Source organism: Diceros bicornis, chromosome 23 (assembly GCF_020826845.1).
Source record: "Diceros bicornis minor isolate mBicDic1 chromosome 23, mDicBic1.mat.cur, whole genome shotgun sequence".
Lineage (NCBI taxonomy): Eukaryota > Metazoa > Chordata > Mammalia > Perissodactyla > Rhinocerotidae > Diceros > Diceros bicornis.
In genome coordinates, this window is record NC_080762.1 from 17,935,338 (window position 1) to 17,962,656 (window position 27,319).

At 40.0% G+C, this 27,319-nt stretch overlaps 1 protein-coding gene across 2 annotated transcripts in view; it reads right to left on the bottom strand.

The window, feature by feature from the left end:
• SLC35F1 (solute carrier family 35 member F1) overlaps positions 1-27,319 on the bottom strand; it is a 384,161-nt gene that overhangs the window by 8,660 nt on the left and 348,182 nt on the right. For both annotated transcript variants that reach the window (XM_058566387.1, XM_058566388.1), the window contains exon 7: positions 21,967-22,121. In XM_058566387.1, the coding sequence (XP_058422370.1) occupies positions 21,967-22,121 (155 nt within the window). The remainder of the gene's footprint in view (positions 1-21,966; positions 22,122-27,319) is intronic.

Consider the following 27,319-nt stretch of genomic DNA (forward strand, 5'->3'; position numbering starts at 1 on the left):
AAAGACCAAAATTGGTTGTCTTAAAGACCAAGAATACTGACCTCCACCCTCCCTCCCCATCTTTCCTCCAATTAGGAGACAAAATAATCCCAATGTGATGCTAATCTAATCAAGACAGAAAAAAAATCAATGAGTGTCTCAGTCAAAATGCCAAATGGTCTCTCCAACCATATCAGAAAACTGAGGCACTGCTAATATTTAAATGCTTTGGAAACAATTTATCCTCCAAACGTCATGTTGTTAAGGAGAGAAGCAGCAACCAGTGCCTTTGCCTCTCTGTGGCCTGACACTGTCACTCAGGGCAAGGCTGTGCCCTCGACAGCAGTCCCAGTTGGGTTTATGAGGCCTTCTGTTTGGTTTGGAAAACCAATTCATTTGGCAGTATAATTTGTGCAGCCAATCACATCTAAGGCCAATGAAGGTTCTTTTAGAGGCAAATATCTTCCCCCGTGGGCAATTTCACACATGAGTACAGCAACAGAGAGCTAAAAATGGATTTCTGCCATTATCTTTTAAATGACAAACAGACATTTTCACTTGGTTTGATGAACTGATAGAAATCCTTGTTCACGAAGATTTCTGCTCTCTGCAGTCCAGCAAAAGAAGACCATAATAGCCAAGCTAGCGGTGAACTCAAAGAGGCCTACTCTGTGGGAGTGTTTAACTATAGGCTCAGTTACAACAAAAGCTGTTCGATGGCTCATTTATGTCACCTTCCTGTGCATCGTTCTTATTATCACTAGTCAAAAAGGGATTACGTTTGTGTGCAAGGTACACTGAGCAGTGGCCGTCACTCCCATGTTTGGACACCTGCATCACAAGACATCTCTTTTCCCTCCACACAACACAGAGGTGCACACTGGGCTGGAGTGATTTTTGGAGGACAATGAATTTTAAAGCCAGTGAAAGATGCTTAGTTTATAGAAGTGATGGCGTTGCAGCTCAACACATCTCAAAGAACACCTGTTCCATTCCAGTGGAATCCAGAGGTAGAAATGGGAGTGGCCACTTACTATTTCCCCTAGTGATCCACCAGTAAAATTTTTGCTTCTTGTCACTGCAACTTTATGCTCTGCAAATCTAAAAGTCTTAGTTCCAAAGGGAGAAAGGTTTCCCCCAGGAGACACAACAATGATTCCACTGAACTGAAAGTTAAGATTGCCACCCGGCCACTTTGGGCTCTTCATGTTTCCCAATTAACAGGCAAAGAAGGGAGTTCTTGTCACTGTGCTGGCTGGGGTGATTAATCTTGCTTACTAAGGGGAAATTTGGCTGCTACTTCACAATGGCGGTAAGGAGCAGTCTAGAATACAAAGATCCCTTAGGCATCTCTTAGTATTACTATGCCCTGTGATTAAAGCCAATGGAAAACTTCAACAACCCAATCCAGGCAGGACTACTAATGGCCCAGACTCTTCAGGAATGAAGGTTGGGTGACCCCACCAGGTAAAGAACCATGATCAGCTGAGGTACTAGCTGAGGACAAGTGGAATGCAGAATGGGTAGTGGAAGATGGTAGTTAAGTTATAAATACCAGCTACAATAACATGACCAGTTACAGAAACAAGGACTGTAATTGTCGTGACTATTTACTTGTTATTTTGTTATGAATATGTTTGTGTGTGTGTGTCTATGTAAAACATCTTTGTTTTCTCCCTTCTCTTATCCCCTTACCATATAAGATATATTGACTTTACATCAGAGTATTTAAGTATTGTTAACTTTACATCATAGTATTTAAGTTACAGGATTTCAATGAGAAGAGTGAACATGCTCCAAGATGTTTGCATTCTCTCCCAGGAAAAAGGTGAGTGTATTTTCAGTTGTGTGCAAGATAGTTGTATCATGTTAGGCAAAAGTATGACCTTGTTATTATCTCCATTTTGAGATTAAGAATGATTTAAGGAGACATGTATATAGGTGCCAAGTTGATAAGACGTAGACTTGTGATAGTAAATTTTATGTGCCAACTTGGTTAGGTCGTAGTACTTAGATATTTGCTGTGAAGGTAATTTTTAGGTGAGATTAACATTTAAATCAGTAGATTTTGTGTAAAGCAGGTTATCATCCATAATGTGGATGGGCCTCATCCACTCAGTTGAAGGTCTTAAGAGAAAAAACTGAGGTCCCCCAAGGAAGAAGGAATTCTGTCTTTGGACTCAAGCTGCAACACCAACTCCTCCCTGGGTCTCCAACCTGCCAGACTGCCTTGCAGATCTCAAACTTGCCAGCCTCTACAGTTGTGTGAGCCACTTTCTTAAAACAAATCTCTCTGTCTATATCTCTAGATTAGACGATAGCCAGATAGATAGATAGATAGATAGATAGATAGATAGATAGATAGGACTATATATAGAAATAGAGATAGAGATAAAGATAGATAGATACACAAACACACACATCCTGTTGGTTCTATCTCTCTAGAGAACCCTTACTGATATGAGTGACAACATGAAAATCTGTTATACTAAACGTCTTAACGCTGATGTAAACTTTCATAAAAATTTCTCTTCATGGCAAGTTTTAGAAATGCAGTGTTGAATGATATTTCCCAGGGAATAGCAGTGGTGGCTCCCAGAATGAGCTCTAGAGTCGGAATGCTGGGGTTTGTATCTCTGCCACTTCCTTGTTTTGTGGTCTTGGCCAGGTTCCTTCCGTCTCCATGCCTCTGCTCACTCATCAGTTAACTAAGGATAATAATAGTACCTGCCATGTGGGCCTGTTGTAAGCATTAAATTATATATGTATATATCTAACTCTTGGTGCAGCGCTTGGCACATAGTAAATTTTAATAAATGTCAGCTACTGTTATCTTTACATCACAAAGAGTAAATGCTAAAGCAAAGATAGATAGAAAAATTTTCCTCAATAGCCCTTTCAGAAAAGTTCAGCATGAATCAAGCTGAACTGCAAATACATTTATAGAACTGGCAACCTTAAAGAAGGGAGCAACAATCTATCTGGAGTGGAAGGCTTTTCTGTCAATGCACATAATAAGCCCCTAGTTTATAGGTTCAGTGTTTGGACTTATTTATGTTGTTTTCTTACCATGATGCATAATTATATAAGTCAAAGGATGCTCATAAATTCCTATTCTGCATCACCTTGTTTATTAATTTTGAGCAACTACTCCCCATTGGCACAAATTATGTTTGAGCATCCGTGAGTATATGTAAGTTTAGCAATTCATTTTGCTTCCTCAGTGTGGTAGGCTGAAAAGCACTCCCCCAAAATACATCAACATCCTAATCTCTAGAACCTGTGAATGTTAGTTACTCTATTTGGAAAAAGGTCTTTGTAGACGTGATAAAGTTAAGGATTTTGAGATGACAGATTATCCTGGGTGCTATGGACTGAATTGTGTCCTCCGCCAAATTTGTACTTTGAAGCTATGATCCCCAGTGTGTCTATATTTAGAGATGGTCCTCTATGGAATTAATTAGGGTGAAATGAGGCCATAAAGGGTTAGTGTCCTTATAAGAAGACCAGAGACCTCTCTCTCCCACCTTACCCCAACCCCCTGTATACACACAGAGGAAAGGCCATGTGAAAACAGAGTGAGAAGGCGGTTGTCTGCAAGCTAGGAAGACAGCCCTCATCAGAAACTGAACCTTGCTGCACCCTGATCTGGGACTTGCAGCCTCTAGAAGTGTGAGAAATCAACTTCTGTTGTTTAAGCCACCCAGCCTGTGGTATTTTGTTATGGCAGTCTGAGCAGGCTAATACACTTGGGTTATTCAGGTGGGCCCTAAATGCAATCACAAGTGTTTTATAAGAGAGAGGAAGAGGAATATTTTAGACACACAGAGAAGGGGATGTGAAGACAGATCAGAGACAGATTTGAAGATGCTGGCCTTCAAGACTGGAGTGATGTACCGACAAGCCAAGGAATGTTGGCAGCCACAGAAGCTAGAAGAGGAAAGGAACAGATTCTCCCCTAGAGCCTCTGGATGGAGCATGGCTCTGCTGAACCTTAATTTTGCCCCAGTGAAAATGATTTCAGACTTTTGGCCCCTAGAACTGTGAGAGAATAAATTTCTGTTGTTTTAAACCACCAAACTTGTGGTAATCTGTTAGAGCAGCCACATGAAACTAAAAGACTTGGTAATTAACTATTCATTTGATAACTGAGCTTAACTGTGAGCTGAGACCCTAATTATCACCTCACCATCCATCCATTCAAGAAACACTTATTGAGTTTCTACTATGTGTCATGTGCTGGGGATATGGTGATAAATAAAATGGACATAACTCAATTCTTAGTTTCCAGTCTACTGCGGGAGACAGACTAAAAACAAGTTGAAAAAATTAATCTGTAATATAATTTTGGGAAATACTATGAAGGAAACAAACAGGTGACAGGACGATGTGAGAGTTTGGTGGCAGCTACTTAGATAGTTAGGGAAGTCTTCTCTGAAGATGAGGCATTGTTGACGTTGAGACCTGAAGGATCAGAAGGAACAGCTGTGGGAGGAGCTGGGGGAAGAGCAGTCCAGGCAGAGGGACATTAGGAGCAAAGATCCTAAGGAGGAAAGGGCACAGCTAGTCCTAGGACTGGAAGGACAGCCAATGTCGCTGATGTCTAATACTAATAGTGACCCACAGTTGAGTGCTTACTCTGTACCAGGCACTGTTTGATGGGATTTACACTATTCGCCTTCTTAATAACTCACGAGGAAGCCAGGATTATCCCTCCCTTTCTAATAGGAAGACGTCGAAGCACAGTATGGTGGGCAAGTGTCAGGAGTGGAGTTGGAGCCATAGGAGCACAGGTACTCAGGAACAGCGGTTAGGCCCTTGGGGGTCAGCAGGGCATTTAAATTTTGCTCAAAAGGCAATGAGAGAGAAGTAATAGTGTGTTCAGCAGAAGAGAGTATAATCTGATTAGTTTTTTAAAAGAATCATTCTGGCTGCTGGTGGGCTATTAACCGATTAACCGTGGAGAGGAATAAGCGGAAGCAGGAAGACCAAGAGACTAACGGTCTAAACGAGAGATGGTGGTGGTTTGAACTAAGATGACAGCAGTAGAAATGGAAAAGAATTAGAGGAGGATCAACAGAATTTGCTGATGGATTAGATGTGGGGAGTGAAGAAGAGAGAAATTAAGACTGAATCTCACTTACTGAAGCTGACTGTTCTGAGGGGATGTGATTCTTTTCTAAGCATGGTTCATTTATGCCACTATTTTCATATATCACCTCTTTAAACAGAGCAGATTTACACTTAACATCTTCTACAGTACCAATATAAGTGGTATGTTGTTGTAGGTATAATTCCTGCCAATATTTAGTTTATAAAGTTCTTCCATTTCTCCACTGATCTCCTTTCCTGCAACGCTAGAAGTGTTCTAAGCAGAGAACCATATTCAGGAAAGCACAATTAATTACAGTTCTAAATTAAAGATGATAATCTTAGCAAATAATGTTGTTGTCTACTTCCTCCAAAGTATTTTCATGTATATCATCTCATCTCATTTTCAAAAACCAACCCCTCAGAGAAGTACAGAGTCCTGTGATGAACACCGTGGAGCTGAGGAAGTGGGAGGTGTGGGCAGGTTTAGTAGAGTGCTTAGGGCATGTTCTTATACTGACAGCTGAACAGTGCCCAGAGGCCTTGACTCTCCACCCAATTCTCTTCCCATCTCCTAATTGCTTGGTTAACTGCATTGGAACATAATTCTTTTTGCTTCTTCCATCCCCTATATTCAAGCTTCTAAGGGCAGTCCATATCTCTACTGCATAGGGGAAGGACTCAACTTTAATCCAACGTATTTTGGAACAAACTTAATGGATTATTGATGAACTTGGAAGCTGTTCTTTCTCAATTCATAGAAATGAACAATCATCAAGAAATATTATCATGCCTGCAGGAGGTGGAAACACCTTGACAAAATGAAAAATGAGCTCTCCTGCAACCATATTGGAATTCCTTATTTCCTCCTCTCATATGTACCTCATGGTGGCAGGAGAGACAGAAAAATGAAATAAATGAATGAGCAATTTATTGAAGAATATCATGATGTGGCAGCTCTCAAGGAAGAAATCATATTATGGTTTTAATGGTTAATCAATTTTTTTTCTAAATAAGAAGTGTGGTACCTGATAAATAGCTCCAACTTTCTCTTAAACAGCACTCAACATTCACTTTTTAATCCCAGAATATCACTGAGAAGTATTGGCATTGGGCCCAGAATATTTGGTTATTCCATAAAAAAATCTTACAACATCATTATTACTACATTTTCATAGTATCGTATAAAACTTGAAATCTACGGAGTGCTATAAAAATGTGACAGACATTCAACAACACTGTTAGTTTCTTTTTCTCATTCTAAATTAAACTTTGTACCTATTGTAAAAATAAAAGGAAATTATCCAATGTCTTAAGACTTGAAAACAATGTGAACTTTGGGTTATGTTACTATTACATAAACACATTTTAAAAAATTAAAATCTAGAAGTGTCCCCCAAATTTGACATCCATGAACTGATATACCCATAACCATCGATATGTCTCTCTCTATATAGTTTTGAGGGAGATGAGAATGGTCAGACATCACCAAGCTATGAAGAGATTTGTCACTTGGAAATGACCTTCTTTACTTTAAAATTAGCCTGTAGGTATAATGACCTCTTTTCTCTGGACATGTGATTCTGGGAAAGTTAATTTGATAATGTGATTGTTATTATTTGATACTGTTGTTTCTTCTGGAGCACACTATATGTACAAAATCAGTTTAGACTGCACTCCCTTCTTCTAGATGCCTTTGCTTCATCTTTCTCCATAAGCTATGTCTTTAATATCCCTTCCCTTTCACATCTCAGCTCAGGGCTACTGGCTTGCATTGGCACCTCACTCATTCCTTTATGTAAAATGAAAACAATAAATCAATAAACTGAAGATATTTCATGGTATTGCATGCATGCCACAGATACCCTTAAAAAAAACTAACAGATAGGGCGTTTGGTGCCATCAAGAACTCAAACAGGAGGCAGATACTCCACTTATTCTAAATCTGGGTAGAAATTATTACAATTAGCTTTGAAAGTGCCCATTAGTGGATGAATGGATAAAGAAGATGTGGTATATATACACAATGGAATACTACTCAGCCATAAAAAAAAATGAAATCTTGGAATTTGCGACAATATGGATGGACCTTGAGGGGATTATGTTAAGAGAAATAAGTCAGATGGAGAAAACCAAATACTATATTATTTCATTCATATGTAGAATATTAAAAAAAAGACAAAAAACCCCCCAAAATAACAACAACAACAACAAACACATAGATACAGAGAATAAATTGGTGGTTACCAGAGGGGAAGGTACAAGCAGGGGAGGGTGAAAGGGGTAAAAGGGCACGTGAATACGGTGACAGATGGTGATTAGATTTTGGGTGGTGAACATGAGGTAGTCTACACAGATATTGAAACGTAATGATGTACACCTGAAATTTATATAATGTTATAAACCAATGTTACCTCAATAAAAAAAATAGCTTTGAAAAAAAGTCTGCACACTTGAAGTGCAAAGAAATTTGTAACATTTCGAGTATAGCTTTCAGCAGCTTTATTAGTGCTACACTTTGCAGAGGAAATGGCTCTTTCCCGGTGCTGAAGGCTAGGGGAAAGTTTGCAAGGACAGTTATAGTCTACGTCAGGGGTCAGAAAACGAACAAATCTGGCGGCTGCCTGGTTTTGTCAATAAAGTTTTATTGGAAGACAGCCATCTCCATGGCAGAGTTGAGTAGTTGTGACAGGAACTACTGGCCTGCAAAGCCTGAAATATTTATAATCTGGTCTCTTACAGAACAGTTTGCTGACCCTTATGGATATAGACACATCAACAGATATAGATATAGATATGGAACTATAGTACGTGATAATGATTCATTTCATAATTTTACTGTGGGATGACTTATGAATAATAAATCTGAATATTAGATATGATTTTTTCTATAAATAGAACAAATTTCTTAGCAAATTTTCAACTTTTGATGTGAGTTCCATTCTTCCATTCTCCCATGACACTGCATATAGTTACTATGGCATTGAACTGGTTTTCTAATCTCCATGTTCTCTTGAGATGTTCCCTTAGCAATCCATCGATTCAATCAAAGAATGACTCAAAACAGCTACTTGCTATTGTGAGATCTAAGTTTTTTTACTTTTCAGCTGGTTTCATCAACTTGAGATGTAAAGAGTCCACATCAATCAAAAGCTTTTTTACTTATGTGAAAATTCCTAAATAATGTTCAGCCTAGAAAATGGAAGTTTAACCTTTAGTGTTTCTTGTAGAAATAAGCCTTTCATTGAACAAATAATTGCCAGGCACCGTACTAGACACCAAGGATCCAGCAGAGAAGGAGACATGTATGACCCTTGTCACCCAGAGCTTAGTACTCACTTCTTACATAAAGCCAGTCCTTTCATTTAAAGGTGGGACTGGTTAGTACACAAAGGAAACACCAATACTGTCCATTACTGCTGAGCCCTCCACAGAGCAATGGGAAACAACTACACACCTGCACATACACACCTGGTTCCATGGAGCGTCAAGAAGCAACTGGATGTGAAACTGGTAACCCAAATTTACATTCAAGTTAAATTGAGTTACATTGCTAAATCTGAGGCCCCATAGAACGGTTTACAATGTATTTATTTTAAAAATACAACCACATCCCCAAATATATTTAAATGAGAAAGAAACTGGGCATATGACTATGTTAGTGCTTAGCAATATAATGAGTGAAGAGTTTTAGTTATGTAAAAATAATGAGGAAAACAGACACAAAGAAATACTTTAATTTTTTTGTTCATGTTTGTTAATTAAAACTGAGAATTATCCATTTAGAACCTTCTAATCAGTGTCTGGTTGTAATTTTGTCCCATTTTTCAATGACACAGATTTGTATTTAGATTTCCTTTTTATTTGAGGAGATTGCTGGCTTTATGTATTTTTGAACTGACAATGATTTTATTGTTTTATAATTATAAAAGTAACAAATGTTATTCTAGTGTTTCAGCAATACATAATTTATGCAATACTTAAAAGTGTGAAGAACATGAAATCTAAGCTCTCACAATTCTACCATCCTTAATAATGGTATTATTTACGGAGTGTTCACTGTACCACACACTGAGGTAGACGATTTACAAGCACTCTTTCATTCCTATACGGGGACCCCTGATGCTTCTCATTATACAGTATCCACTGTTATATTCCCTCTTTTGCTGACGGGAAACTAACGTTGAGAGAAGTTAAGTAACTTGTGCACAAGGCTGTGTAACTGGTAGCATCAGGGGTTCCTGTATAGAATTCAAGGGTCTGTAAACCTGGACTTTGATTTTCACCGACATTTTGCATTTCTTCGTTATAAATGTAAGAAAGGAGCTACATTAGTATTAGCAGCACCTTACACTTTTTGTCAATAGAAACCACATGTATTTTCATATCACATTACAATTGCTGCAGATCTCTCCAAATACTGCTTACACTCATCACTGCTTTGAAATGACAGTAGTTATTAGATCTTGTGATTTGTATATTACTATATCATCACATTTAAAAATATTTTGATAATCTTATTTTAATAGAATCAGCCTGCTTTGTAATACTATGTCTTTTATTTTAGACATTTAAAAACATTGTGAAAGGGATCTCTAGGCTTCACCAGACTGCCAAAGGGACCCACAGTGCAAAAAAGTTAAGGACCCCTTGGTAGGGAGTGAGCTGAAATTCACACCCAGGTCGTCTGACTCTGGAGCAGGGCTCAGACTCGCCGCAACTCTGCCATTCTGCCTGCCCTTGGACTTGGGTTCACATTTTGGTGAGTATACTTTCAGATCTCTCTCCAATTTGGAGAGAACTGATTACGTGGGGATTAGGCAAACTCAGGGAAAAGCCAAGGAAACCTTCTCAGAAACAGAAACGCTTCCCACTTCCTCAGGCTCTCGAGAAGGCAGGGGGGCCTCGAGGCTTGCCACATCTGAGGCTCTGTGGTGAACTGGACGAGCAGGTGAGGGACACCAGGAACTGCACCCCTGCAAGTAGCACAGGCCATAGACCAAGTTGACCTACAAGTGTAAAGACACCAGACACATTCGCAAAAAAAAGAACCCAGAGATATGACACTCGTGGACTTTTTTGGGGGAAAATACCCTAAATTACTTAATAATAAAATCCAGTCACTCAAAAAATTGTAAAGGACTGGGGGCAGTGCTCAATTTTTAAAAACAAGCCCCCCTCCCAATATCTATAAAGTTCTGAGAAAAAGAAAATGTAACCTAGGAAAGTTACCTTTTGAATACAAATACAGGAAATGTTTTCAAGGAAGCAAGACTTGGGATGTACAGCTCCTATGAACACTTCCTAACAGATCCACCCCTAGCTCAATGGTACTTTTGCAGTGACTATAACATCTCCCCTTCTTCAAGGCTGGAAAATATCGCTTATCGATGGACAAACTGCACTGTGGACAGCCTGTACAGCCATACATAGCAGCTCCCATTCTTGACAATACCAATAGTGATGAAATATAGCTAACTAAGAAATAAATCAAAATAAGGAATTCAGAAAAGAAGAGCCTGCATTGCAGATACTGGTGGTATAGCAAATGTAGTAAGTATGGAAACATAGCTTAAAAACTATAGGGATTATATTGATAGAAATTAACTATTAAAATAATTGACAATACAAAAACAGCATAATAGAAGTCAGGAAATGTAAGGGACAGTATTAATTATCTTTCACAGAAGAGAGTAAATAAAGACTCTCAAAACTTTAAATATAGAGTTGAAAAAAATTCTTCCATCCATGGTAGTCCCTGGAGCTGTGTTGAGTGATGGATCTGCTTTAGCCTTTAATGTCTGAGCCCATCCTTGTTCTCTATCTTAGTAAACTGATGCTCTGATTTCTGGGAGCTTGGGTCATTAATATTCTGGTCCATGGGAGACGTCTCCATACAGGTCTGCTGACAAAATTAGGTGTCTGAGTATGCAAGATGGGCCAGACTGGGCATCCTGTTGACAAACACATCCCATGCATTCTCCTGGGAGACAGATAGCTGGTTTTTCCTGGCTACCCTCCAGTCCAACCACAAGCCTTTCCATTTGAAACTTCTGCAACACCTCTAGCTCATTCCATTCTTCTTGACGGCTTGTTCTGATGATGTGAGTTCAAAATATCTGTTTGTGACGTGGAGTTTATGAATAGATTCATGTAGAAGGAACTTTGACTTCTGGCCATTACTCCAGACCTGTCTCACAACTTATCCTCAACTTCTCTAATCCTTCCAATATTTCTGGTCAATGGAAACTGCTAATGTGGATAGAGACTGGCTATTTGTTCATTAAACCTATTTTCTTTTCCTCCTGTACCAACAGTGTGACTACATTTCCCAGCCTCCCTTGGAATTAGGTGTGACCATGTGACTGAATTCTGGCCAGTAGAAGGGGGAGGAGGTTATGATCACTCTAGACATAGTCGTAAAGGTCTCTAGGCTGTCTCACAGAGAGCCCTGCAGAGGACTCCAGGGTCCTGGCCCAGGGCCTGGCAAACTTTTTCTTAGAGGTCCAGACAGTAAGCATTTTAGGCTTGTGGGTCACACAGTCTCTGTCACAACTACTCAACCCTGTGGTTGTAGCACAAAAGCAGTCATGGATAACATGTAAAGAAATAAACATGGCTACAGATTTCCAGTTATAAAATAAATAAGTCACGAGGAGGTAATGTACAGCATAGAGAATATAGTCAATAATATTGTAATAACTTTGTAAGGTGACAGATGGTTACTAGACTTGCTGTGGCGATCATTTTGTAATGCATGTAAATGTTGAATCACTATGTTGTATACCTGAAACTACTTGTATGTCAACAATACGTCAGTACAAGAAAGGAAGGAAGGAAGGAAGGAAGGAAGGAAGGAAGGAAGGAAGGAAGGAAGGAAGAAGCATGACTGTGCTGCAATAAAACTACATTTACAAAAACAAGGGGCTGGCTCACAGGTCACAGTTTGTTGACCCCTGCCCTAGAGGATAGCAGAGCTACCAGATGGAAGGAGCCTGGGGTCCTGAATGGCTGCATTTGAAGCACTCCCTCCCACACCTAGAAGCTAGCAACACTTACCCTAACTAATTCAGCACGATGGAACCCTCAAAAGAGGCTGGAGTTTCCATGTAGGGGGAAACCAAATTTAAATACTCATTGCTCTATCACCTCAGTATTTCATGCGAAATGCTTTTGGGCTTCAGTGATGCCAGTATCCCCAATTCTCTACTCACCAGTGAAAGTTTAAAAAATATGAAAAGAGTCATAAAAGCTAAGTATTAATTTTAAAATCTCCCATTTATAATTATATTTGGGCACTACGAGCTTAAAATTCATAACCTTTTAAGACACCATTCTTACAAAAAGAAATATAACAGGTTACTTGCGAGGGTATTTTTATAAATAAGATGTGCAGTATTTCCTTTATGCTCATCGGCTGCCACAGGTTGAGGCTGGCCGCCCTGGCTTTTCAAGTGCAATTCCGTAACTGAAATTGTTCACTGTCAGAGAGGATCAACAGGGTTGCCTGGTTCCAGATTCTGATCCATGGCTAATGAAAGAGTCCACTCTTAGCGCAATCTCTGCAAACTCTCTGGTGTTGGCACTCGGATGTTAAGGATGCTTGAGATTGCTGGTCTATTCAAGTTTCAGTGGTTTGAATCTCATCCTTTGTATTAATCCGCCCAATGATTTTTGGTGTTCTTGTCATCTTTATTTATAAATAAAGAGTTCAGGACCCAAACAGTGCCTGGTGCATAGCAGGCATGGAATAAATAAATACTCACCAAATGAAGTTTCTTTAAATCTGGTGCATAATAATATATTATTGAATTAGCCCCACATCCAGAGTTATTAAACTTTTCTTGCCAAATCTCTTATAACAACAACAACAACAAAACCAGGAAGAGAAACTGACACGAGTGGCTGACAGGGAGGGTCAGGGTGGTTCATGGAGCTCTACACCTGTCCTCATAGGATGTAACCTGGATTGCTAGCATAGACAGGGGACAATGTAAGAAATTTTTCTGATCATTTGTCAAAAATAACTCAGAGCAGTTATAAAAAATCTATCTGGCACAAAGATGAGACTAAAACATGTCAACTGTTTTCTAATGAACACATACTGATGAGATTCTAAAAAATTCACAGGAATCACATTACCCGGAATAGTTGAAGCAGCCTTCCTGGACAAATGATTCTGAAATCTCACCCTCCCTTTTTTTAGTAGTGACTATTTGGATGACAAAAACATTTTCCTGATGTAAGAGTATAAGCTTTATGGAGCCCTCACTTTCCTAAAATATTACTCCTATTTCATATTCTATTTCATGTTTGAAATAGGATCCTATTTGAAATAGGATCGCCTGTGGTCTCCGGCTGTTCAGTGTGGAGTTCCATATAAGCCAATGGCCTCAGCGGAGTGTAAAGAGGACTTGGAGAGAACTTACGGAGTTCATTTTTTCTCTATCAATTTCTAGTTTATTTTGATAAAGCTACAAAAATAATCTCTTGTTATAAAATTACTCTCGATTTTAACTATTACTGCAATTTTGTGGCAATATTAAGCCTTGAAAAGGTAATAGCCTAACGTATGAAGTAAGCCATTTTCTATTTTAAATGTCGGGCAAAAGGGAATATTCTCTGTATTCAACACCAGCTGCTATTTTCCTGAAGAACGTTCAGCACGTGATAGCATACAGCGATGGAATTTATTAGTATTTTATTTTAACAACACTTGAATGTTTTGAATTTACGGCTATCACCTAAAATTCTATTGTAAGTGATGAAGGAATCAAGGAATTCAGTTGAAAATGACTGATATAATATTTTCTAAATTTTTATGCATGAAACCCTAGTTTTGCCTTTTCAAACAAGGAATAAGAGAGCACTTCCACAAAATTGTTAAAAGCTACATCTAGTTACCAAATCTTAAAATAAGATTAGTATCCTAAAAATGGAATGAGATGGGGATTACTAATCCTTAGCCACACATTTAGTCAGAGAAATACATCACTACTGGTCACCATTTATAAATTATCTAATCCCTTAGAAAACTCCATAAGGCAAGTCTCATCACCGTGAAGTTTGGAGAGAATAAACAACCTGGTCCAAAGTATTTAAAGAGCAAACAGAAGCCACACTTTAAGCCTAGGCTCCTTTGACTTCAAAGTCCATGCTCTTTTGCCACACCGTCCTGCTGAACTCACAATTCACACTGTAGGTACGGAAGGAGTCCTCCCAGCCCCATTCATTTCCTCCCCACATGACTTAGTGTTTTCTTTGTTAAAGTCACATATTAGCAGGTAACCAGAACTACTTTAAAAATCAGTTGAGAAATTCAACAGAGCACAGTGTCTCTAGGTGGAGAATGTGTCTTCATTGCCCCAAGGCAGCTTCTAAAGAGCACATCCCCATGTCCCAGCTGGCCTGGCTTGGAACCAAGGTACTCTTATTTGTCCTGGTGTAATTATTCATAGTCCTCTTGTGGTAGGTAGAATAATGGCCTCCCCAAAATATTCACATCTTAATCCCTGGAATTGGTGGATATGTTATCTTACATGGTAAAAGGGACTTTGCAGATGTGATTAAGTCAAGGATTTTGAGATGGGAAGATTATCCTGGATTATCTGGGTAGGCCCAATATAACCGCATGAGTCCATACATGAGGGAAGCAGGAATGGCACAGCCAGATTTGAAGATGCTATACCGCTGGCTTTGAAGATAGAGAAAGGGGCAACGAGCCAAGAAATGCAGGCAGCCTCCAGAAGCTGGAAAGGGCAAGGAACTGGATTCTCCTCTAGGGCTCCCAGAAGCCACACAGCTCTGCTAACACTTGATTTTAGCCCAGTGAAACTTCTGACCTCCACAACTATAAGATAATAAATCTTGCTGTTTTAAGCCACTAAGTATGTGATGATTTGTTACAGCAGCCATAGGAAACCAATACTCTTTCAATTTCAGAAGTGTTGTTTGTACAATAAACATAAGGGGATGAAGCTCATGACTGATCAAGCTCTGACCTTGAAAAGCCAACACACCATCAAATTGAAGAGCTTCCATATAAATCTCTTCCTGGGTTTGGTTTTGGGGGTCTCTGAGGCCCAGGAAAGCTCATTTCCTGTACCTTCCATAGATTGCTATAGATTTACTGTTCTGGATTCAATAATGTTGTCAGGTAATAAAGAATAGAGATATATAACCACTTCTCAAAAGTCTTGTAAAATTAGAATTTGCGAGAGTACTATACCATGCAGATAGTCTAATTCAGAATTAGGTCATTTGCTTCCGTGGGATGGGGGGCTTTATTGCCCTGTCAGCACAGCAGTCAGCACAAGAGGCAGAGCAGCTGCAGACAGTGGACTGACGGGTGGGCAAGGGAATGGATTTTTTTCCAAGGATGGAAAGTGATAAAAAAACAAATAATCAATGTTGGGCAGGAGAGCTTTATTTCATCATTTAGTTCTGCCTGGGTAAGCAACATCTGTGAGCACAGAGCCCTCCCCTCTCAATGTGCAGATATTTATAACCAGACCAGCAGGTTTTTTGGAGTAAAGACATCTGATTAAGTGAAAGAATAAACTATAACTGCAGACTGTAGTAAAACCGAACGAGGTCTCAGAGGTCATTGGTCAATCTTTGGTACTGAAGTGTGAGACCCCTCCACATTATCCCTCACGTTCTTGTCTAGCTTCCTCCAGTGATGGGGGAAGACTATCACAAGATAGTCCACTCACTTTCAGATGACTAATTGTTGACAAGGTTTCTTTATATTAAGCTATGATCTTATAGCCTTCACCCTTTGGTCCTAGCTCCATCTGCTTGCAGGATTAAGTCAGTCTGAACTAGTGGCTCTCAACCCGGCTGCATACTGGGATCATCTGGGGAGCCGTTAAAAATCTAACACTCAGGCTGCGCTGCAGACCACCTAAATAAGAATCAGTAAGAGTGGGACTATCAGTGTTTTTTCTTTTTTGTGTGTGTGAGGAAGATTAGCCCTGAGCTAACATCTGTGCCAATCCTCCTTTTTTTTTTTTTTTTGCTGAGGAAGACTGGCTCTGGGCTAACATCTGTGCCCATCTTCCTCCACTTTATATGGGATGCCGCCACAGCATGGCCTGACAGGCGGTGCATCGGTGCGCGCCCAGTATCCGAACCTGGACCGCCAGCAGCGGAGCGCGCGCACTTAACCGCTAAGCCACTGGGCCGGCCCCCCATTAGTGTCTTTAAAACTCTTCAGGTGATTCCAAGGTGCAGCCAAGGTTGAAGGTTATTGGCTTAAACTCTCTTCCACACTATACTCTTTATATAAAGATGCCCTCACTTGAATGGAATCTTCTCTGTCTTAGGCTGTGATTTTTAACCAACCCCTTATAGCAGACAATGAGAGCAACTAGCAGTCATTACTAGCAGCCCTGGAGAGAAGCAGTGTTGGGAATCACCAGGGAAGACTAGGTGGCCCAAAGGCCGTGGTGGGGTTGACTCGCTTTCTTTCATGTTTTTAAAAGTACAACCAAATTGATAAATTTGACTTCTTTAAAATTAAAACTTTTGTGCTTCAAAAGACACTAGCAAGGGGCCGGCCCCGTGGCTTAGTGGTTAAGTGCGGGCGCTCCGCTGCTGGCGCCCCGGGTTCGGATCCTGGGTACGCACCCACGCACCACTTCTCCGGCCATGCTGAGGCCGTGTCCCACATACAGCAACTAGAAGGATATGCAGCTATGACATACAACTATCTACTGTGGCTTTGGGGAAAAAAAAAAAAAAGACACTAGCAAGAAAATGAAGGGGCCAGCCCAATGGCATAGTGGTTAAGTTTGGCATGCTCTGCTTTGATGGCCTGGGTTTGTGAGTTTGGATCCCAGGTGCGGAGCTACGCCACTCATCAGCCATGCTGTGGCAGCAACCCACACACAAAATAGAGGATGATTGGCACAGATGTTAGCTCAGGGCGAATTTTCTTCAAGCAAAAAGAGGAAGATTGGCAGCAGATGATAGCTCAGGGTGAATCTTCCTCAGCAAAAAAGAAAAAAAAGAAAAGAAAATGAAAAGACAACTACAAAGTGGGAGAAAATATTTGTAAATCACATACCTGATAAGGGTCTAGTATCCAGAATATATAAAGAACCATTACAACTCAATAATAAAAAGACAACCCAATTAAAAAATGAGAGAAGGAATTAAATAGACATTTCTCCAGAGAAAAGACATAAACATATAATCACCTTCTTCTCCCACTCTCCCAAATACACACACACATACACACACCCACCATGTGACATCCCATCACCATTTTTTAATTTTGCTGCATTTGCCAAGATTTTTGCATTAACCATAAATTGCTTGATAAAAGTACCTCCAATAAGTGTTCTTTAAAAATAAATTTTCTGAGATGGCCCATCTGGCTGTGGTGGAAAACCTGCAGGCCACTCAGACTGTCATTCTCTCTGGCTCTGGGGAGCCTCCCATCTGGCAAGCCCAAGGCCAATTTCAGAAGTAGGCAAGCTGGGCTCTGGGGGAAAAAAAACCCTGGATTTTCCAAATAATGGCTATTTGACTGCGAATTCAAGCATCGCTTGGAAGATTCTTTTAGAAATTATTTAAGGCAAATAAAAGTTTTTTTAGACTTAAATTGAGTATTTAACTTATTTCTTTACAGATATTAAATACTATGGTTCATAAAAGAATTAGAGAACAATACAAGGCAGTGTTTATTCAAGAACTAAAGTGGTGTGGCATCAACTGGAAATACAATGAGAGTGAGGAGAAAGGAGAAATAGAGCATTTGTCTATGTCCTAATATTGACTGCCATAATATTAACGGATTTGCAAATACTGCCTGTGTGCAGGGATACTGGTTGGTCAATAGGCCGCTCAAATTCTTTTAAAGACTTTTGTTTCAAAATAGAAATGAAATAAACCAATTATGAGATTTATTTAAAAATTATTTTTTAAAAAACTTTGTAACATTGAATGTGATCAAAGATTTAGTACAAGCTAATTCCCCAAATTTTTTATATTAGCCAAAAAGAGACACTATTTGAATCCAATAATTAGGGATCATTAAATCAGTGGTTCTCAATATTGAGCAATGTGTGGAGACATTTTTGATTGTCACTACTGGGGGGATGCTATTGGCATTGAGTGGGTCGATGTCAGAGACGCTACCAAACATCCTATAATGCACAGAACAGGCCTCCTCTCCCCCACAAAGAATCATCTGGTCTAAAATGTCAACAGTGCCATAGTTGAGAAACCCTGCATTAAATAAATTAAAGTATAACCATTTCACGAAATACTATATAGCCATTAAAAATTATTTTGTAGATTAGTGATTCTCAGCTCTGACTGGGTATTAGGATACGGGATGAATCAGCTGAAGAGCTTTTAAGAGGCCCCACTCCCAACTAATCAGGATCAGATTCTCTGGGGTGGGACCTGGCCATGGCTATTTTATATTCTCTCCAGGTGATCGTAATGCATAGCCAGAGTTGAGAACCACTCGTTCAGACTCATATTATACATAGATATTAAATGACATGGAAATATATACATTTTGCATTTAAATAAAGCATGTAACAAAACAGTATGTAAAATGTAAAAATATATATGCAGTATAAAATGGTGTCAATGTATAACAGTACTTATCTGTATTTTCTGACTTTCTCACAATGAATATGTACTTCTTTGTAATAAAAGGCAACAGACCACCTTGGAAAACAGTTTGGCATTCTTATAAAACCAAATATGCCAAAACTCTGTTCACACAAAAACCTTTACGTGAATGTTCATAGCAGTTTTATTTATAACAGACAAAAACAGAAACAACTCAGATGTCCTTCACTGAGCGAATAGTTAAATGAACTATGATACATCCATACCACGGAATAGTGCTCAGCAATAAAAAAGAATGAGCTACTGATATACAAAATGATCTGGATGAATCCTCAGAGAATTATGCTGAGTGAAAAAAGTCAATCCCAAAAGGTTACTTACTGCGTAATTCCGTTTACACACCATTCTTGAAGTGACAAATTTAGAGAAATGGAAAACAAATTAGTGGTTTCTAGGGGTTAAGCGGGTAGGTGAGAGACAAGTAGGTGTGACTATAAAAGGCAACACAAGCAGTCCTTGTGGGGATGGAAATACTCTGTATGTTGAGTGTATCCATGTTAATATCCTGATATTGTATTATAGTTTTGCAAGATGTTATCAATGGGAGAAACTAGATAAAGGGTAAGTGGGATCTCTCTGTATTATTTCTTAAAATTGCATGTGAATCTACAATTATCTCAAAAGTTTAATTTAAAAAAAGACAAAAAGAATCAATTTTAACTAGAGAAAACACCTATTGTGTTGAGCCAATCATTGCCTTAAGGAAATTTATCCGTTAAATAGTAACAAAATATATCTGTATAGTGAAAAACATTGCTTTAAGAAATAAAAATCATTACACCTCCAAATTGGTGAATACAGGAATTTAATTTTCAGGTAACACATCTTCACTTCTGATGGCACGATGAAAAGTTACTACGTGGTTTCCTCTTTGGCAAAGTTACTTATCCTAAGTAAGTAGTAACATACAAATGATGGGAGGGTAGATGGATTGTGGAGAATTCGAATTTATCTGGTTCATCAGCCTTAGTTCCTGATGCTTGTTAATGTGGAGAGCCCCAGGTCTAAATAAGAGTCAGTGGAAGTATGAGTGGCAGACTCAAATAGGAATGAGCACTGATCAGGTACCCCTCTCAGGTATTTGTTCTCAAATTCAGAGAACATCAGCCTGACAGAGGAGCTCGTTAATAATGCAGACTCCCCCAGTCACACCCTCTGAGACTGCTTCTGTGGCTCAGGGGTGTGGCCTAAGAATCCACATTTTTATCGAGTAACCCTGGTGAAAGCGGACTATCAGGAACACTGCTATAAGGGATGCTGAGAGCTAGACTAGATCTGGACCGCTCAAGAAGTGACCGTGGTCTTGGATCAAAACAACAGGTTTCAGTCATCTTTCCTTAAGGAAGATTAAAGGGATTAAAGGGGTTCGGGAGCTTATAAAGACAATTACAGGAATAACTGCTGAGAACTGAACTCACGCTGAGGAAGGAACTAGATATGGATGCTTAGCTGCAGAAGAGAGAAGAAAAATGGTGGTCACTGTGAGGTACTGATGAGACCATGGCTATGTGGTCCCCAAGGCTCTGGAAAATAAGTGGATGTGTTTGGAGGGGGATTCTGAGGGAAGCTGGTCCTCCCAACACTGTGGCTGTGAGCAATGAGAAGAACACGCTGTGACTTTACTTTTTACCCTTATGAGGACCAGGGGTGTGCCCAGGAAACAGAGATTGCACCATCCAGACAAAAAAAATTACAGTGTATAAACATTGTCCAGTCCTAGACAATTTCTTTAAGCTGTCATTTTGCCACCAAACTGGGCCCAAGGCTCCATATAAAATAGGAACTCAGCACTTTATCCCTGTCTGCTGCCATGGCCACTTACCTTTTCTATTTTTTTTTTTTCCTTTTTTTCTCTTTTTTTTTTCTTCTTTTTTTCTTTTTTTTTAATTGAGGTAACATTGGTTTATAACATTGTATAAATTTCTGGTGTACATCATTATACTTCTCTTTCTGCATAGATTACATCATGTTCACCACCCAAATACTAATTACAACCCATCACCACACACATGTGCATGGCCACTTTCTCTCATCTTCCAGACCTGCTTCTGGTCCTCCCAGATGCTAACCTTGTCTGTGACCTCTTTTCCATTCTGTCTGCCCTTCTCAGTCTGTTTCTTGGCTATGACTTTGGCTTCTCTCAGTAATATGTCTGATTATTCACTTCAGCTGCTTTGCCTCTGTTCCTCTCAAGCACATACTCTTTCCAGCTCAGCTTTTCTCTGGGAATCTTCAAGCCAAGTTTGACCTGGTTGGAGATGCTCTGCCCACCAAGATGCCCCATCAGCTGGCCACACCCGAGTGATGGTGATGTTAACTGTAACACCACTGGTGAAGCCCTTGGCTAGACACTGCTAGAGCAGCCTCTCTTTTCTTCTGCCTCCTCTTCTTTTGTCCATCCCAGTTCGGTCTTATCTGTGTGGATATTCCATATACTGTCCTTTTTCACACCGGTCAGAGTCCCACTGACTCTTATCTCATTGGACTAGTTAAGGAATGGCAAGCAGTCTCTCCTCACATACCAGTTCTAATCAATTATTAATGGCTGCAGTGAGTGTAGTGTTTAAAAAACAGCATCTGACCTCAGTGTGCCAGAACCAATTAGTCACGCCTGCCTTGAGTTAGGATGTGGGTGGAGCCTTGCATTCAAAGAGACTGCCATCTTTGGACTGGAGAGTTTCCTCTTCAGGGCTAACCCATTAACTGCAAATGCTTCACAATCTCTTTGCATTCCTTTACTCAAACCCCAATCCTTTAGTAAAGAAACTATTTCTAATACATTAGCATTTCCCATTCATATTTGCTATGAAAATTCTGCAAAGCAGCAACTGCGGGGACTGTGTCTTTTCTCTAACAAGAGCAGACTCTGCCAGAGCCTTTGGCAGAATCTGTTTTGCAGTCATATTGGGGAATTGTACAAATCTTCCTAGCTTTAGGCCGGACCATGAGTAGCTTCTGGGCTGAATGATGTCAGAAAATCTGTCCCCCATTATCAAAAGCCCTTTCCTTGATGGCTATTTTATCTTTCACCATCAAATGTCTGTAGTTACTGGTCTCTTAGGACAGAATGTTGCCTATGTCTTGTAGTTGAAATGTGAATACCCAGAGCCTGGAGGTTAGCACACAGAGGTGCATTCCTACTTCCCTACACAAAACTGGGGCATTCCACAGCAGGGCATTCATACCTGTATGCATTTGTCCCTACCAAGTACAGCTTCACAAAGGAGCACTGACTCAACTTACCTTGTAGTGGAAAAGAAACAATCCACAGAACAGGCTGTACAAATCTGCTGTGAGCAGGGAGAGGTTGACCGAAGTGGCGCTGGTTTTCTTGATGACGACTGGCATGAAGCTGTAGAGACCAAACATGCAGGCACTAAAACCAACATACAGCAGCCCTGGGGGGAGAGGAGAGAGAGGCGACGTCACAGCCTCCTCCAGGGCCTCTGGTACCCACAGCAGGTGAAAGAAGGGGAATGGTGCACACCGTGTATCACTCACAGAGGGAGTTTTTCTTTCACTCTCTTAACTGATGTTTATTGTCAGGTAATACATAGCTAAAACATAAAATAATAATAAAAAATTTGCATGTGGAAAATGAACTTTCTGTTTCTCACTACATATCTGCTATTTTGCTTCATTTGGGAAGGAGTGCCTCTTAGTGGCTACAATCAGAACACAGGATCAAGGCTTCTGAATTCTATTTCCAGTTGTGCTGTAATTAACTTCTATTATCTATGTCTTTTAAGACTTTTTTCATATCTTTCTTATTTGCAAAATAGGAACAAAACTGCTTGGTACCATGTATTGTTCACAATGATGATGAATAACTACATAGTCCTTAAAATGGAAGGGCTTACATGTCGAAGAGATGTGGACTAGGTCAGAACTGGGATCCTAACTGTGTGACCTTGGGCACACCACTGCATTGCTCTGAGCACAAGATGATCTGTCAATTTCTTCTAAATTTGTGAATCCTGCTCAGCCCTACCCTCAACAGAGTCCTACTCCTCCATTGCCTTTCCCAGCATACTGTGGGCTCTTACATGTAGGCTCTGCTGTTTTATAAATAAATAGTTAGGTAAATGCTTTGTAGACCATCAAAGAATTAAGTTTTGCAAAACAGAAAGATAAAAAAAAAAAGTGCCCTTAAAATGCTATATGGTCAATCTCTCATCCTCTAAAATTCTCGCTCTTTCTCTAATTATAACTAAACACACAATTGTTAGTACTAATTCCACAAATACACCATTTTGTTGGGTCCCAAGCAAGAGTTTATGGCAGAATCTAGAGTTTGGTTCATCTTTTCCTAGATATTGATACAACACAATGTAGAAAAATAATGTTTGTTTCTCTACCTTGAAAGAATAAGGTATAGAGTAAGCACAAGTAATACACCTCAATGGATCTTTGGGCTTTATAATATAACAAAAGTAACCAATCTTTCCAAAGGAATTCTTGATTAAAGCTGTCTGGTGTGGGCCGTGGACAGACTGCTTCCTCTGAATTCTGTGAATTTGGGAGGATTTGGTGGGTACTGGACATCCAGTCCCTTTGACTATGAAGACCAGTGAGTCCTCCAAAGAGAAGTTTGGTTTTCCCATATGAAAAGTATTCAAGGGCATAAATCATCATTCTATAAATTTCTGATCCTGAGTTTAAGGAAAGCCACATCAAGTCTATATAAAAGATTATTTTGAACATTAAGTAAGCAAACTCAGTACAACAGCCCCCTCTAGTGTGGTGGAAGTGCCCTAAGAAGAAAATGGAATAACCACTTTCCTAGTTTGGTAAAGTACAAGCCCTCTTGTGGATACTCTGTCACAGTAATGTCAGATGGCTTTGAATCTCCATCAGAAGTTTTAATTCCCTAAAAATGGTCAATATTCCTGTTCTTGGGTTTCATGCTACTTATAATTCATTTTCCTTTTAACCAAGTTATAAAAAATGCAATACTAAATAACCTAAAATTAAAACATGAAAAGACAAAGAAGTTAATTCAGTATTCCTTTAAGGAATCTGAGATTAACAGACGCGAGACAAGACATATCCTTAAATTAATCCACTAAAAATAACCAAATTTGATCAGAACACAGTCCAGGTACCAGAGCCTTTTTTTGAGGGCATCAGTGATTTAAATTATACATCACCAGGCTGCAAAGTTCCAGAATCCTACCTTCCATCACTTTACCTAGCACACCGTGGTCTCTCACATGTGGGCTCTGATGTTTTACACTCACTCAATTATTCAACCACTTATTCACTGAATACCAATGATGCCCTAGGCAGTCTGCCATGGGCTAGCAATGTGGTGGAAAAACAGGACAGACAAGAAGCTTAGAGTTGGTTTTAGTGCAATGAAGGAATAAAAGGGTTCCTTACAGAGAAAGGCAGGTGGCTTGCTTTAGGAAGGGTGACTGGGTGAGGCTTCTCTGTGGAGGTGGCACTTACCCTGACAGCTGAAGGACTAAAAGGAGATTGTCAGAAGGAGCCAGGGGAAGAATATTTTAGGCAGAGAGATCTGCAAATGAAAAGACCCTGAGGAGGGGCAGGGCCTGATGTATTCCAGGAGCTTCTAGAAGCCAGGACATCTGAGCAGAATGAACAGAATGAGGTGGCAACAAGAGATGAGGTTGGAAAATTAGGCAGGAGATGAATTATGCTGATATCTTATTCCAGTTATAATAGGAAGCCACTGAGGAACTTGTAGCATATGGCTAACATCTGATCTATATATATATATTCTTTTTTTGTTGTTGAGGAAGATTCGCCTTGAGCTAACATCTGTGCCAATCCTCCTCTATTTTGTATGTGAGTCGCCACCACACTATGGCCGCTGACGAGTGGTGTAGGTCCACACCCGGGAACCGAACCTGGGCCACCAAAGTGGAGCATGCCAAACTTAACCACTAGGCCATGGGACCAGCCCCAAGATCTATATTTTTAAAAGAAAACTTTGGCTACTCTGTGGAGAAGGGATTGGAAGGAGAAAAGCATGGGAGAAGACCAATGAGAAGCGTAGTGTCATAGTCCAGGCAAGAGATGCTGGTGGCTTTGCTCTGAAAGGCAGTGGAGACTAACGGACGTGGCCAGGTCCGTGAAGACTCAACAAACCCTGGTGATATACTGGATGCAGGTAGTGAGGGAAAGGAGGGCATCAAGGATACCCATGGGTTCTGGCTAATTTAGAAACTGAGTGAATTATGACACCATTCACTGAGACAGAGAACTGAGGGCAGACCAGGTTTTCAGGGGAAATTAAAAGCTCCATTTTAAATGTGTTAAGTTTTAGAGGCTTATGTGCCATCCAAGAGGATACATCCAGTAGAGAGCTGGATATATAATTGGCTGGCTCCGAGAAGAGGTGTGACTTTACAGGCACAATTGGTGAGCCAAGGAGACTAGAAAAATAGATACACAGCAGAGCTTCGCTCTACTCATCAGGCTACCTCAGGATGCTTCAAGCTTAAACATTCTAAACATATTTTTTAAAACTGCAGAAATTAAATTTAGGGGGACAGGGGTGGAATATATACAGCACCACAGTTAATCACTTTGCTAGGCCCACCAATGTTTTTGTGTGTGAATATCCTGTTTTGTGAGCAAAGCATAGCCAGCCAAACGAACACATGATTAAATTAAGAGTGGGAATGCAGTATTGCTGCAATGTGCTGATCTTAGATGGACATTAGCCAGTTAACAGACTTTAGCAACGCATCTGAAGGCCCAACGTGCTGTACATGGAGAGTTTTCAAACAATCGATCAACGTGATCAAACAAATGGACTCAATTACTTTTTGACTGACAACTACATAATGCAATAACTACATTTATAGGCAGATTATGTATATAACTGTCTCTTATTTGATACATTTTCTCTCTCACTGAAGACAGGATTCAGTCACTCCTGTCCTTGTGCACTAAAGAGATTTAAGCTAAAGAGATTGGAAAGAATACTATCAGCTAATACTGACTGAGAGCTTGCCATGTGTCATGTACTGTGTATACATTAATGAATTAATCTCCACAACAGTATAACACCATTACTATTGCTGTTCTCTTTATATACAGGGAAGGAAATAGGCTTATAGAGTGTATTAGTCAAGAAACACAGTCCATACCAGGTTCAACAGAGGAAATTTAATATGGGGCACAAGTTACAAAGGTACTTGAATGGGTGATGCGGAAACAGGGATGGTGAGGCAACCCAGAGATCAGCAGCAGCACTAAGTTACTGCAGCCCTGGAGCTAGAGAGATCCAGGGAGGAGGCCGTGTTACCAGGGGTGAGAAGTTAGGGAAGCTCAGCAGAGGTAGAAGCACGGAGGAAATTCAGCCATTTCGAGAGACCTGACTCCAAACAGAGAGAAACAGGGAGACCTGGTTTCTTTTTACCTCCTACCTTCCAATCTCTCTCTACTGCCTCCCATTGGCCAAACCTAGCCAGAAGCCAGCGTACAAGGCAGCCTGGGAAGTGTGATTTGCATGAGTTAGCCTCTGCAATATAGAGCAGAGTAAGGGGAAGAAACAGATCTGTGTGTAAACAGGCAAAAGACCAGCGCACAGAGGTTGAGTAACTTGCCCTCAGGTCACATAGGATGTCTGACTTTAAATTCTGAGCATATACTACTAATCTATATTGTTTAATTATTATGAAGAGAAGTAGGAGCATTCTATTTGACTCTGATGAGCATCTCATTTTATACATGATACATATAGAACATGTACACGATACAGCCAGCCCTGGTGGTCTAGTGGTTAAGATTGGGCGCTCTTACTGCTGTGGCCTGAATTTGTTTCTCGGTCAGGGAACCACACCACCCATCTGTCAGTTGTCATACTGTGGCAGCTGCATGTTGCTGTGATGCTGAAAGCTATGCCACCACTTTTCAAATACCAGCAGGGTCACCCATGTTGGACAGGTTTCGGCAGAGCTTCAAGACTAAGACAGACTAGGAAGAAGGACCTGGCCACCCACTTCCGGAAAAATCGGCTGTGAAAATCCTATGAACAGCAGCTGAGCATTGTCTGATATAGCGCCAAAGATGAGAGGATGGTGCAAAAACACCAGGCAGGGTTCCGCTCTGCTGTACACTCCTAGGGTCGCTAGGAGTTGGAATCGACTCCACGGCGCTAACAACAAATCCACGATATATGATATGTGGTATCTATGTTTACACATGATAGATATAATATATACACATATATAGTATGTGTCTGTGTATGCTGCATATATTTTATCTCATCACTTTCTTTGGGACCTCACTGATGTTCTGTCTTTCATTTTCTTTTGAATAAATAGTCATGTGCTCCATAACGACGTTTTGGTCAATTATGGTGGTCCCATAAGATTAGTACCATATAGCCTAGGTGTGTAGTAGGCTATTACCACCTAGGTTTGTGTAAGTACACTCTATGATGTTCGTACAATGACGAAATTGCCTAATGACGCATTTCTCAGAAAGTATCCCTGTTGTTAAGCAACACATGACTGTACTAGATTTCTTAAACCTTATTTTTAATTCTTAAAAATAAAGATTAGGTAAGATGGTTTCTCAGAATATATGCATGATGGTAGGTCTGCAAAGGGCACCGGGC